This window comes from Schistocerca piceifrons, chromosome 1, assembly GCF_021461385.2.
Source record: "Schistocerca piceifrons isolate TAMUIC-IGC-003096 chromosome 1, iqSchPice1.1, whole genome shotgun sequence".
NCBI lineage: Eukaryota > Metazoa > Arthropoda > Insecta > Orthoptera > Acrididae > Schistocerca > Schistocerca piceifrons.
The window spans coordinates 1,060,474,874-1,060,487,231 of NC_060138.1; the positions used below are offsets into that span (position 1 = coordinate 1,060,474,874).

A 12,358-nucleotide genomic window follows, 5' to 3' on the forward strand; every position below is an offset into this window, starting at 1 on the left:
GTGCTCAGCAAAGTGCTCGGCAATTGCGTTTGTGTCAGTAGATAACATGTCATTGAAGTTAATGCCAGTAATACCTGTCAGGGTCTGGTACCCACAAACATGTCTGATCTTTGTCCAGACTTGGGAAGGTGATGTATGGCACCCAATGGCCGAGACATACCTCTCCCAACACTCCTGTTTCCGTCTTTTTATAAGCTGGCCAATGCGTGCACAGAGCTGTTTAAAAGCTATTAGGTGCTGTAAGAAAGGGTGTTGCTTATGTCACTGTAGAGCTCGCCGACACTCTTTAATGGCTTCAGCGATTTCCAGCAACCACCAAGGTATCGATTTTCCCTGGAGGCACACTACAGAACAAGCGTGCGTGTTTTCCGCCGCAGGAATGATCATTCTAGTGACCTGCTCAACTATCACATCGATGATACCATGTGGGGGAGATTCAACTGTGACAGCACAGGTGAAAGCATCCCAGTCTGCCTTGTTTACAGCCCATCCTGGTAGACGTCCAGGGGAATGGCGCTGGGGGGGTGACAGGAAATGGTCTACCACACTAGTCATCGTGGGCTCTCCAGTGGACAGATTGGTGAAGTCCTGGACTGCAGAGGGATAAATCAATGGCAGAGTAACTACCATGAGCCACACTGAAATGTGTGGTGGACCCAGTATTTAAGAGGCAGAGGTTTAACTAGACAGTAAAGTTTCGACATGTCTACATCGGCCAGTACGCGCAGTGCCACACCACGCGGGGTTATGGGCATTAAAATCTCCCAAATGTAGGAAAGGTTTAGGGAGTTGACGAATCAGTGCAACCATTGCGTTCAGGGGTAGTGCACCATTTGGAGGAAGATATACATAGCAGACAGTTATTTCCTGCATCATTGTCATTCTGACAGGCACAGCTTCAAGAGGTGTTTGAAGGAGCACAGGTTCACTACAGACTGAGTTTAGGACATAAATGCAAGCTCCACCTGACACTATTATAGTCACTATAGTTCTTTTAACATCCGCTATAGCCGCAAAGGGCAGGGGTCTGCATTGCCAGGAACCAGGTTTCCTGGAGGGCAATGCAGAAAGCAGGTGTGAAGCTTAACAGTTGCCGTAGCTCAGTCAGGTGGCCGAAAAAACCACAGCAATTCCACTGGAGGGTAACCCGTGATCATGAGGCTGGGAAGGCATGGAACACTCAATGAGGCAGTCTACGCCTCAGAGTCACCTGCTGCCACCGACTTTTTGCCTAAGCAGTCTATATCCATTGTGCCTGAGGGTCTGGTGAGATCTAGGTACTCAGCGGATGCCAGAATCTTCACCTCATCCGCAGACGCAGAGCTTGTAGGTAGTGGTGGTGTGGGTGCCAACACATTTCCCTTGGTTTGGATTTCTCTTGCTGCTCCTTGGGTTTCTCTGGCTGGGAGGGCGTCCATCTCCGGGATGGAGGATGATCGTGAAGACCTACGACCAGCTGCTTCTGGGCTCTTCAGCCACTGGGGGGTGTCATCTTACCCACTGGCATAAACCTGGAAGGGTAGTGAACCAAGGGACCCCTTCTTAGTGAGAGGAGCCGAAGAAGACTTACGCTCCTGCAGCTCAGAAGTGGGGACTGGTGTCCCTGATGGTTGGGGGGACAGTGCTCCCAAGGTAGGTGGTGCGGGAGGAACAGGGAGGGAACTGCCCCCCACCATCAAGGGGGCAGGTGTAGGCTTCCGGCCCTGAGAGCTGACAGGAACTTGTGGAACTGAGGAGGCTACAACTGTTCTCACAGCGGCAGCGTAAGAGGAGGTCATAGCCAAGGATGTAGGCATTCATATTTACTCTTAGCCTCAGTGTAGGTCAGTCGGTCCAGGGTCTTGTATTCCATGATTTACCTTTCTCGCTGTAAAATCCTGCAGTCTGGTGACCAAGGGGAACGACACACTCTGCAGCTGACACAGATGTGAGGCAGGGCACTTTGAGTATTGTGATGGGATGGGTGTCCACATTCTCAACATGTGATACTGGAAGTACAGCAGGAAGACATATGGCCGAACTTTCAGCACTTAAAGCACCAGATTGGGGGAGGGATATATGGCTTGACATCACAGAGGTAGACCATCACCTTGACCATCTTGGGTAATGTGTCACCCCGAAAGGCCAAGATGAAGGCACGGGTGGCAAACTGATTATCCCTTGGATCCCAAGAGATGTGCCAGATGTAATAAACTCCTCATCGTTCTAAGTTGGCGCACAGCTCGTTGCCGGACTGCAAATGAAGGACCCTGTGGAATATAATACTCTGGACCATATTTAAGCTCTTATGAGGGGTGATGGTAACCTAAACATCCCCCAGCTTTTCACAAGTGAGTAATACTCGTGACTGGGCAGAGGATGCTGTTTTCATCAAGACTGAACCTGACCGCATTTTGGACAAGCCCTCCACCTCCCTGAACTTGTTCTCTAAATGCTCTACAAAAAACTGAGGCTTCATCGAGACAAAGGAGCCCCCATCAGCTCTCGAACATATGACGTTCTGGGGCGAATAAGGTTCGCTGCCTTCCATAGCCTAGCCTTCCTCCCGTGGTGTGGCCAGGGAGGGGAATGATTTAGGATCATACTTCCTTGCATTGTACTGAGACTTGGAATGCTTAAGAGACCACTGGCATTTGATCACCACCAAGTGGTGATGTCATACGCTTCATCCCGCGTCACCTGGCCTGATGCCACCCACTCTGACCTCCCCACAGGTGCCACCCAGCTGCAGCAAAGGCCACCTGGCAGGATGGCCATTGCTGGGAGTCCCGATGCCCCAGGGTGACAGGCATCTACTGCTTGGCATACAAGGGGAGTTAGTGTTGCAGGCATCAGCAGAGCAATCCCTGTGTAGTCAGGGTGCTACAACCAACAGGGTACATGGTGGCCCCAATACAACGGACTGGCTACAGTGTTTGGATATGAGGTGCAAAGAATTCCATGGCCATCGTTGGCACAGAAAACGACTTTGCATACTGGATGGAGGAAAATGCACCCATGAAGGTGTCCTTGCCCAAGAAATGGAGGATGGGCAGGACTGCAATGCCTCGACGAGAAAGTGGGGAGACTGGGAAGGCATGAAGCATGCAAAGAGGCAGGTTACACCTCAGGGTTACATGCTGCCACCGATTGAGTATTTGTATCCATTCCTTTTGTGGATGAGGAATCAGTGAGACCCAGGTTGTCAGGGGATGCTGATATCTCCACCTCATCTGCAGGTGCAGAATTGGTAGGTGGTGGTGGTGGTGGTGGTGGTGGTGCCACCACCGGAGGATCCTTTTTCTTATCAGATTCCTTTGTTTGTTTGCTTGCTTGCCCTCTCACTTCTCTTTAGGGGCTTGCTGAGAGGACTTATCTGGAGTAGCTTCAGGCACCGAGGAGGATTGTGAAGCTCTTTGTCTAGCAGCTTTTGGCTCCTTTAGCCACAGGCGAGCGTCCATTGTGGCATTAGTGGAGACCTTGGGAGAGAGGGTCCCAAGGGACCCCTTCCACATGAGAGGAGCCAGAGGAGGCTGTTGCTTCTACGGCTGAAGAGGAGGGACCGATGTCCCCTGTGCTTGCGGGGGCAGGGGCGGGGGGGATTTGCTCCCTAAGTATGTACTTTGGGAGCAACAGAAGGAGATTTTCCCCCTACCTCCAAGGGGAAGACGTATTCTCGTATTCTGGAGGCCCAGTGGGCCAACTGTTCGTGGCACAGTGTGTGGTACAATTGGTAATTGTGATGGTAATGTAGCTGCAGCATATGTGGTCGTCAATCAAACGAGATATAATCGTTCAAATTTATATTTATCCTCTTGGTAAGTCAACCAGTCCTAAGTCTTTCACTCCACAATTTTCCACTCCTTTTGGAGTATGTGTAGTCTGGCGAGGAGGGGGAGTGCTGCTCTCCACAGTTGATACAAGTGGGAGTAGGGGCACAGGGAATATCTGGATGCAGTGGATGTCCGCAGTCTTGACATGTGGCATTGAAAGTGCAGCGGGAAGACAATTGCCCGAACTTCCAGCACTTAAAGCTTCACATAGGGGGAGGGACGCATGGTTTAACATCACAGCGGTAAACCATCACCTTGACCTCAAAGGCCAAGATGAAGGCACCGGTAGCAACCCTGTTGTCTTTGGGTCCCCTGTAAACACGGCGAATGAAATGAACACCCCACTGTTCTAGATTGGTGTGGAGCTCATCATCAGACTGCAAGTGGAAGTTGCGATGAAAAATAATCTCCTGGACCATGTTGAGGCTTTCATGGGGAGTGACAGAAACAGGAATGTCACCCAACCGGTCACAAGTGAGTAACACCAAGGATTGGGCTGGGGATGCTGCACCACTTGTCATCTTTGACAGCACTGTCACTTCCTCAAACTTATCCTCAAGATGGTCAACAAAAAACAGACTTCATAGGTATGAAGCAGTCCCTGCCCATTCTGCTACATACTAAATACTGAGGCAAATATGGCTCTCTCTTTCTGTAGCCCTATGTTCCTCCCATGGTGTAGCAAGGGAGGGAAACGATTTAGGGTCATATCTGTCAGCATTGTACTCAATCTTGCCCTTCTTAGAGACTGCTGGTGCTGTACGGTCACCAGCAAAAGATGACTTAGTCCGCTTCATTGCAGGTCATCCGCCCTGATGCCACCCACTAAAATCAGGGGCTCTCCTTACGGGCGGCACCCAGCCACAGCAAAGGCTACCTGGCTTTGTGGCTGTTGCCAGGAGTCCTGATGTCCCAGGAAGACAGGCATCTATTCCTTGGCGTACATAGGGAGTTTACAGCTCAGGCATCAGTAGTGGGACCCCTGTGTTGTCAGGGGGCTACCACCAAATGGGTACATGACAGCCCCACCGCAACAAACTGGCTACTGTGCTGGACATTGGGTGAAGAGAAATCCAATAGTCATGGTGGCAAAAGAGGACAGGAGACAACAGAAGTAGATGACATACCCCGGAAAGTGTCCTTGCCCAGATAGTTGAATTGCGAGGGGAGATGCAAAGACATGAGAAGATGTTCAGGAGGTCAAATCTAAGGACACTATGCATAATCCATTCACCACCCATATGGCCCACACTTCTGTAGAATTTGGAAAGTGGCAGGTCAAACCATAATATGGGACCGGAACTTGTAGGGCCAAAAAGTAAGAGACTCCTTTAGTCACCTCTTACGACAGGCAGGAACACCTCGGGCCTATTCTAGCCCCCAGACCCACAGGGAGGGGGGGAGGGAGGGAAATGATTCCTGGAAGGGGAGGTTCTGGGAAGGATCTAAAGCTTTAAGCAGGGATTGGAGGTTATGTTGGACTTCTGAGGTGGGACCACTGGCAGAAGTTATAGGTGGATGAGTCAGACAATTGGTACAGGCCTTCTGCCAGGCAGTCACTGCCTGGTGGAACCTTTGTCTGCTAGTAAGATAATTAAGTGAGGATCTGTTTTGTGACTGTCCTTTCTTCTGCTGAACTGTTTGTGTTCTCAGGAAGGAGAGCTGAGGAAGGATGGTGAGGCCAAGATGGATGTTAGGAAATCCTAGAAGGTTACCAATAGTTGGCTAGGTGGGAGGGGAGGAGGTACAAACTGGGAGAAGCAGGATTCAATGTTAGGATTAGATTGTCTTTGGTTGGAGGGATTGGTTTTCATTGTTCCTTTTTGCAACTCATTTATGATGAGTAGCAACAGCAAAGGGTCATGTCAGGCAGCCACGATTCAATCTAATACAGTCTATTGCAAGAGCTACCATCAGTGATATTCTGTTTCTTGGATTTTGATCCATCATTTTACGTGGACTTGCATGTTCTCAGAATTTGCTTTCATTGAGTGTTCTCTTCTCCACAAACCTGGCTTTAACGATTATGCATATATGTCTGAGGCAGACAGAAAAGTGAAAAACAAGCATGCCGTCAAAGAATCCGATTCTGGAAGTGAACACACACTAAGTGCAAGTAAAAAAGCAAAATAGCAGGCTACTAGTAAGTAAAATGAAAGCTACTTAAGCTATGGTTTCACTTGGACTGGGAATGAAGATTATCCTTTCCCACTATGCTTAGTATGTGGGCATAAAAAAGCAAATGAATCTCTGCTTCCTAGTAAACTGAGCAAGCACTTTAAAACAATGCACTGACCATTTGCAAGGTAAGCCCATAATGTATTTCAAGAGCTTGTGTGAACAGCAAACAAAGGAGCAAATTGTTTTTGAAAGTGTAATGGCAGTTTTTGATAAAGATCTGATCACTTCCTACCAAGTCTCTGAACTAATAGCAAAGAGTGTGGAAGCTCGTACTATGGGTGAGTCACTTATTTTGCCTGCTTGTAAACAAATGGTCATGACAATGCTAGGAAATGAAGCAACTATGAAAAGCAAGATTCCTTTGTCGAATGATACAGTTCACAGGCATATTATAGAAATATCTACTGATTTTGAGAAAACTGTATGCACTAATAAACTCAAGCACTCAAACTTTGCATTGCAAGTTGATGAATCAACAGATATTACCAACCAATCGCAATTCTTAGCATTTGTCCATTTCATTAATCAAGAACAAATAGTAAATCAGTTTCTTTTTTTTGCAAAGAATTAAATGTGTCTACTAAAGGTGAGGAGGTTTTCAACATTTTAGAAGATTATCTTAAGTGGCAGTTAACACGGAAGTCATGTGTAATCATTTGTACAGATGACACCCCTTCAATGGTAGGCTGTGTTAAATGCCTTACTATTTTCGTAAAAAAACCAAATGAAGGTGTTATCGTAACTCACTGCTTTCTTCATACAGAGGTGTTAAAAGCAAAATCATTGGGAGAAAAACAGAGAGAAGTCTTCGAGCAAGTTGATCAGATGGTAAACTTTATTAAAACAAGACCTGTCAAAACCAGTTTATTCGAAAAACTTTGTATCGACATGGAGTTGCAACACAGATGATTGCTTTTACACACAGAAGTCAGGTGGTGGTTGAGGGGGAAGTACTTACCTGTGTGCACGAGATACAACAAGGACTTCGTGATTTTCGAAGAAGTGGAACATTTACATTTTTGCAACCTCCTTCAGAGTGAATTTTTTATTGCCTTTGTGCAGTATTTGGCCGAAATTTCAGCAGTTTAATATTTTGAACACTAGCATGCAAGGGAAAGAAGAAAATATCCTCACATCCAACAAAATTAAAGCATTTCACAGAAAACTACAAATATGGAAGAGAAAAGTTGTTCACGGTAACTAGGAAATGTTCCCATTGGTAACAAGCATGTGCATAAATGATATACTTCCAATAGTAGTAGATCTTTTAATAAGTTTAAAGGAGAAACTGAGCTAATATTTTTCATCCCTCAACACTGAACAGTTTAATTGGATTTGAAATTCATTCATGAAAACTTCAGGTGATTTTGGCTTAACATTAACAGATGAAGAACTGGCAGCTACATCTACTGACTATGGACTGATGATTAAGCTCAAGGAATTGTCTCTTGAAGCTTTTTGGATTTCTATAAAAGAATAATACGTGTCAATATCTAAAAAGTCTCAACATTTTACTTCAATTTTCAATGTCATTTATGTGAATTGGGATTTTCTGCCCTCACCACAATTAAATGTAAAAAAAGAGGAACTTTTGAATGTATTGATGAGGAAATGAGAGTTTTGTCTTTAAAATATATCTCCAACCCTTGAAGAAATCGCGAGGACATATCAGGCCCACGTTTTTCATGATCACTAGAAAGATTAGACATAAGGTAAGTTTCATTTGTATTGCATTATTACTTTTCTCTATAATCTGAATTAATCGTTAGTTTTATTGCATTATTTCATTTCAATATGCTTCACTTAACAGTTTCTCTTGCCTTTAGTCTTGGCAGGGTAGGAGGCAAAATGGCACTCGGCAGTCGCATTTGGGTAAAAATTGTGCTTCATGATTCATTATTTATACAAAAACTATTTGTTCATATTGTGATAATGCGTGGTTTTTATTGATGTAAGTTGTATTTTCTGTAGTCTCGGTGCAAAATTCAAAATAAAATGCCTTAATTGTTATTTTATCACAGTATTTTTTCTGTATTGACTGTTGTAAAATATTCCTCAGAAATGTGCATGTAGTGCACCCACAATTATTTGCGGCCTTTTGAATGCACTCGAAGCTCAAAAAATTTGAGACCCACTGCTCTAAATAAATAGTATTAGTTTTTTTACTACCACAATATTAATCTCAAAGCTCTACAAGGTTAATCACTTACTTTTATCCTCCATTGTTTTTTTGCAGCCACTTATATTCAGTCTTTGGAGTGATTTTGGTACTTTAGAACACAACATTTCTAGTGCACCTTTACTGAGATTAGTCCAGGCCAGATTCAGTGATGATAATCTATGGGAAGGAAAGAAAGTCTTAATATTAAAATGTGACATCTATAAAAGCAACAAAACTTGTAGAATTACACATCACTCTAGGGAAGTGAGGTGTATCCCTACATGTCACCAATGAATGATACAACAGTAATTTATGTATTAAGAAAATAGCAACTTAAGGTAAGACATGCAATATCAAGATTCAGCTATCTTGCATTATCTTATTTTGTTGTGCATATCAAGAGCTATATTGAGGAACAATGCACATCTTCAGCATGAGACAGCGGCCATGGGGATTTAGCAAGAAGAAATATCTGTAGGACGTGGAAATAAGCATCTCACGAATTGCCACCCTGTTCTGGAGATACACAGATTTCACAAGAAAAAATATAGCAACAAAACAATCATACTGAAAAGGTAACTAGACAAACTTTTGGGAGAGAGAAAACTATTTAACTGTGAAATAACATCTCAGCTTTGTTTGAAGTTGTTAATGTATCTTACATATTGACAAATTACATCCAATGTTAGATTACAATTGGTACAGAAATTTAATATTGAAATTTAGTGTCGAAGAAACAACTTTTTTTCGTATAAAAGAATATATACAGCTCTGAATAGAAGCTTTCGAAATGTGGTGCTACAGAAGAATGCTGAAGGTTAGATGGGTAGATCACATAACTAATGAGGAAGTATTGAATAGGATTGGGGAGAAGAGAAGTTTGTGGCACAACTTGACCAGAAGAAGGGATCGGTTGGTGGGACATGTTCTGAGGCATCAAGGGATCACCAATTTAGTATTGGAGGGCAGCATGGAGGGTAAAAATCGTAGAGGGAGACCAAGAGATGAATACACTAAGCAGATTCAGAAGGATGTAGGTTGCAGTAGGTACTGGGAGATGAAAAAGCTTGCACAGGATAGAGTAGCATGGAGAGCTGCATCAAACCAGTCTCAGGACTGAAGACCACAACAACAACAATACAGCTCTGGTGATGAAGTCCAGAAGATTGACATGGAAGTATGTGATCAAACTACTGTCACACATTACTAGCAGCAACTCATGTTAGATAAAGCAGCTGCACTGCAAACTAGAAACAAAGGTATAAACTGCTTATTTACTAAGACGTAACTGGGAGGAGGACGAGGACGAGGACGGCGAGGACGAGGAGGACGAGGACGAGGACGGCGAGGACGAGGAGGACGAGGACGAGGACGGCGAGGACGAGGACGGCGAGGAGGACGAGGACGGCGAGGACGAGGAGGACGAGGACGGCGAGGAGGACGAGGACGGCGAGGACGAGGAGGACGAGGACGGCGAGGAGGACGAGGACGGCGAGGACGAGGAGGACGAGGACGGCGAGGACGAGGAGGACGAGGACGAGGACGGCGAGGACGAGGAGGACGAGGAGGACGAGGACGGCGAGGACGAGGACGGCGAGGACGAGGAGGACGAGGACGAGGACGGCGAGGACGAGGACGGCGAGGACGAGGACGGCGAGGACGAGGACGGCGAGGACGAGGACGGCGAGGACGAGGACGGCGAGGACGAGGACGGCGAGGACGAGGACGGCGAGGACGAGGACGGCGAGGACGAGGACGGCGAGGACGAGGAGGACGAGGACGGCGAGGACGAGGACGAGGACGAGGACGGCGAGGACGAGGACGGCGAGGACGAGGACGAGGACGGCGAGGACGAGGACGAGGACGGCGAGGACGAGGACGGCGAGGACGGCGAGGACGAGGACGGCGAGGACGGCGAGGACGAGGACGGCGAGGACGAGGACGAGGACGGCGAGGACGAGGACGAGGACGGCGAGGACGAGGACGAGGACGGCGAGGACGAGGACGGCGAGGACGAGGACGAGGACGAGGACGGCGAGGACGAGGACGGCGAGGACGAGGACGGCGAGGACGAGGACGGCGAGGACGAGGACGAGGACGGCGAGGACGAGGACGAGGACGGCGAGGACGAGGACGAGGACGGCGAGGACGAGGACGAGGACGAGGACGGCGAGGACGAGGACGGCGAGGACGAGGACGAGGACGAGGACGGCGAGGACGAGGACGAGGACGGCGAGGACGAGGACGAGGACGGCGAGGACGGCGAGGACGAGGACGGCGAGGACGAGGACGAGGACGGCGAGGACGAGGACGGCGAGGACGAGGACGAGGACGAGGACGAGGACGAGGAGGACGAGGACGGCGAGGACGAGGACGGCGAGGACGAGGACGGCGAGGACGAGGACGAGGACGAGGACGAGGACGGCGAGGACGAGGACGAGGACGGCGAGGACGAGGACGGCGAGGACGAGGACGAGGACGGCGAGGACGAGGACGAGGACGGCGAGGACGAGGACGAGGACGGCGAGGACGAGGACGAGGACGGCGAGGACGAGGACGAGGACGGCGAGGACGAGGACGAGGACGGCGAGGACGAGGACGAGGACGGCGAGGACGAGGACGAGGACGAGGACGGCGAGGACGAGGACGGCGAGGACGAGGACGGCGAGGACGAGGACGAGGACGAGGACGGCGAGGACGAGGACGGCGAGGACGAGGACGGCGAGGACGAGGACGAGGACGAGGACGAGGACGGCGAGGACGAGGACGAGGACGAGGACGGCGAGGACGAGGACGGCGAGGACGAGGACGGCGAGGACGAGGACGAGGACGAGGACGAGGACGGCGAGGACGAGGACGAGGACGGCGAGGACGAGGACGAGGACGAGGACGGCGAGGACGAGGACGAGGACGAGGACGGCGAGGACGAGGACGAGGACGGCGAGGACGAGGACGGCGAGGACGAGGACGAGGACGGCGAGGACGAGGACGGCGAGGACGAGGACGGCGAGGACGAGGACGAGGACGGCGAGGACGAGGACGGCGAGGACGAGGACGGCGAGGACGAGGACGAGGACGGCGAGGACGAGGACGAGGACGGCGAGGACGAGGACGGCGAGGACGAGGACGAGGACGGCGAGGACGAGGACGGCGAGGACGAGGACGAGGACGGCGAGGACGAGGACGGCGAGGACGAGGACGAGGACGGCGAGGACGAGGACGAGGACGGCGAGGACGAGGACGAGGACGGCGAGGACGAGGACGAGGACGGCGAGGACGAGGACGAGGACGGCGAGGACGAGGACGAGGACGGCGAGGACGAGGACGGCGAGGACGGCGAGGACGAGGACGAGGACGGCGAGGACGAGGACGGCGAGGACGGCGAGGACGAGGACGAGGACGGCGAGGACGAGGACGGCGAGGACGGCGAGGACGAGGACGAGGACGGCGAGGACGAGGACGAGGACGGCGAGGACGAGGACGAGGACGGCGAGGACGAGGACGAGGACGGCGAGGACGAGGACGAGGACGGCGAGGACGAGGACGAGGACGGCGAGGACGAGGACGAGGACGGCGAGGACGAGGACGAGGACGGCGAGGACGAGGACGAGGAGGACGAGGACGAGGAGGACGAGGAGGACGAGGACGAGGAGGACGAGGAGGAGGAGGACGAGGAGGACGAGGAGGAGGAGGACGAGGACGACGAGGAGGAGGAGGACGAGGACGACGAGGAGGAGGAGGACGAGGACGACGAGGAGGAGGAGGACGAGGAGGAGGAGGAGGACGAGGAGGAGGACGAGGAGGAGGAGGAGGACGAGGAGGAGGAGGACGAGGAGGAGGAGGACGAGGAGGAGGAGGACGAGGAGGAGGAGGACGAGGAGGAGGAGGACGAGGAGGAGGAGGACGAGGAGGAGGAGGACGAGGAGGAGGAGGACGAGGAGGAGGAGGACGAGGACGAGGAGGACGAGGAGTTCAGTGTTTAACATCCCATCGGCAACGAGGTCATTAGAGATGGAACACATGCTCTGATTAGGGAAGGATGGAGAAGGAAGGCGGCCATAACCTTCAACCATCCTAGCACTTGCCTTAAGGAATTTAGGGAAACCTAAATCAGGATGGCTGGACCTGGGTTTGAAGTGTTGTCCTTCCGAATGCGAGTCCAGTGTGCTAAAACTGAGCTACCCCACTCAGTAACTGAGCTACC

At 50.3% G+C, this 12,358-nt stretch overlaps 1 protein-coding gene across 1 annotated transcript; it reads right to left on the bottom strand.

Annotated features, from left to right (window-relative positions):
* Nucleotides 1-9,424: 9,424 nt before the first annotated feature.
* LOC124777559 (uncharacterized serine-rich protein C215.13-like) lies at nucleotides 9,425-12,140 on the bottom strand. Its single transcript, XM_047253018.1, has 2 exons — nucleotides 11,190-12,140; nucleotides 9,425-11,146 (listed from the first exon to the last, which is right to left on the bottom strand). Exons 1-2 carry the CDS (start codon nucleotides 12,138-12,140, stop codon nucleotides 9,425-9,427), a joined length of 2,673 nt encoding a protein of 890 aa, XP_047108974.1.
* Between the last annotated feature and the right edge of the window lie 218 nt (nucleotides 12,141-12,358).

Bases quoted from the DNA above. Each gene is read 5' to 3' on its own strand.
- LOC124777559 (XM_047253018.1), bottom strand. From the start codon at position 12,140: ATGTTAAACACTGAACTCCTCGTCCTCCTCGTCCTCGTCCTCCTCCTC. The intron at 11,147-11,189 runs GTCCTCGCCGTC...TCCTCGTCCTCG, and splicing joins TCCTCGTCCTCGCCGTCCTC to CCGTCCTCGTCCTCGCCGTC.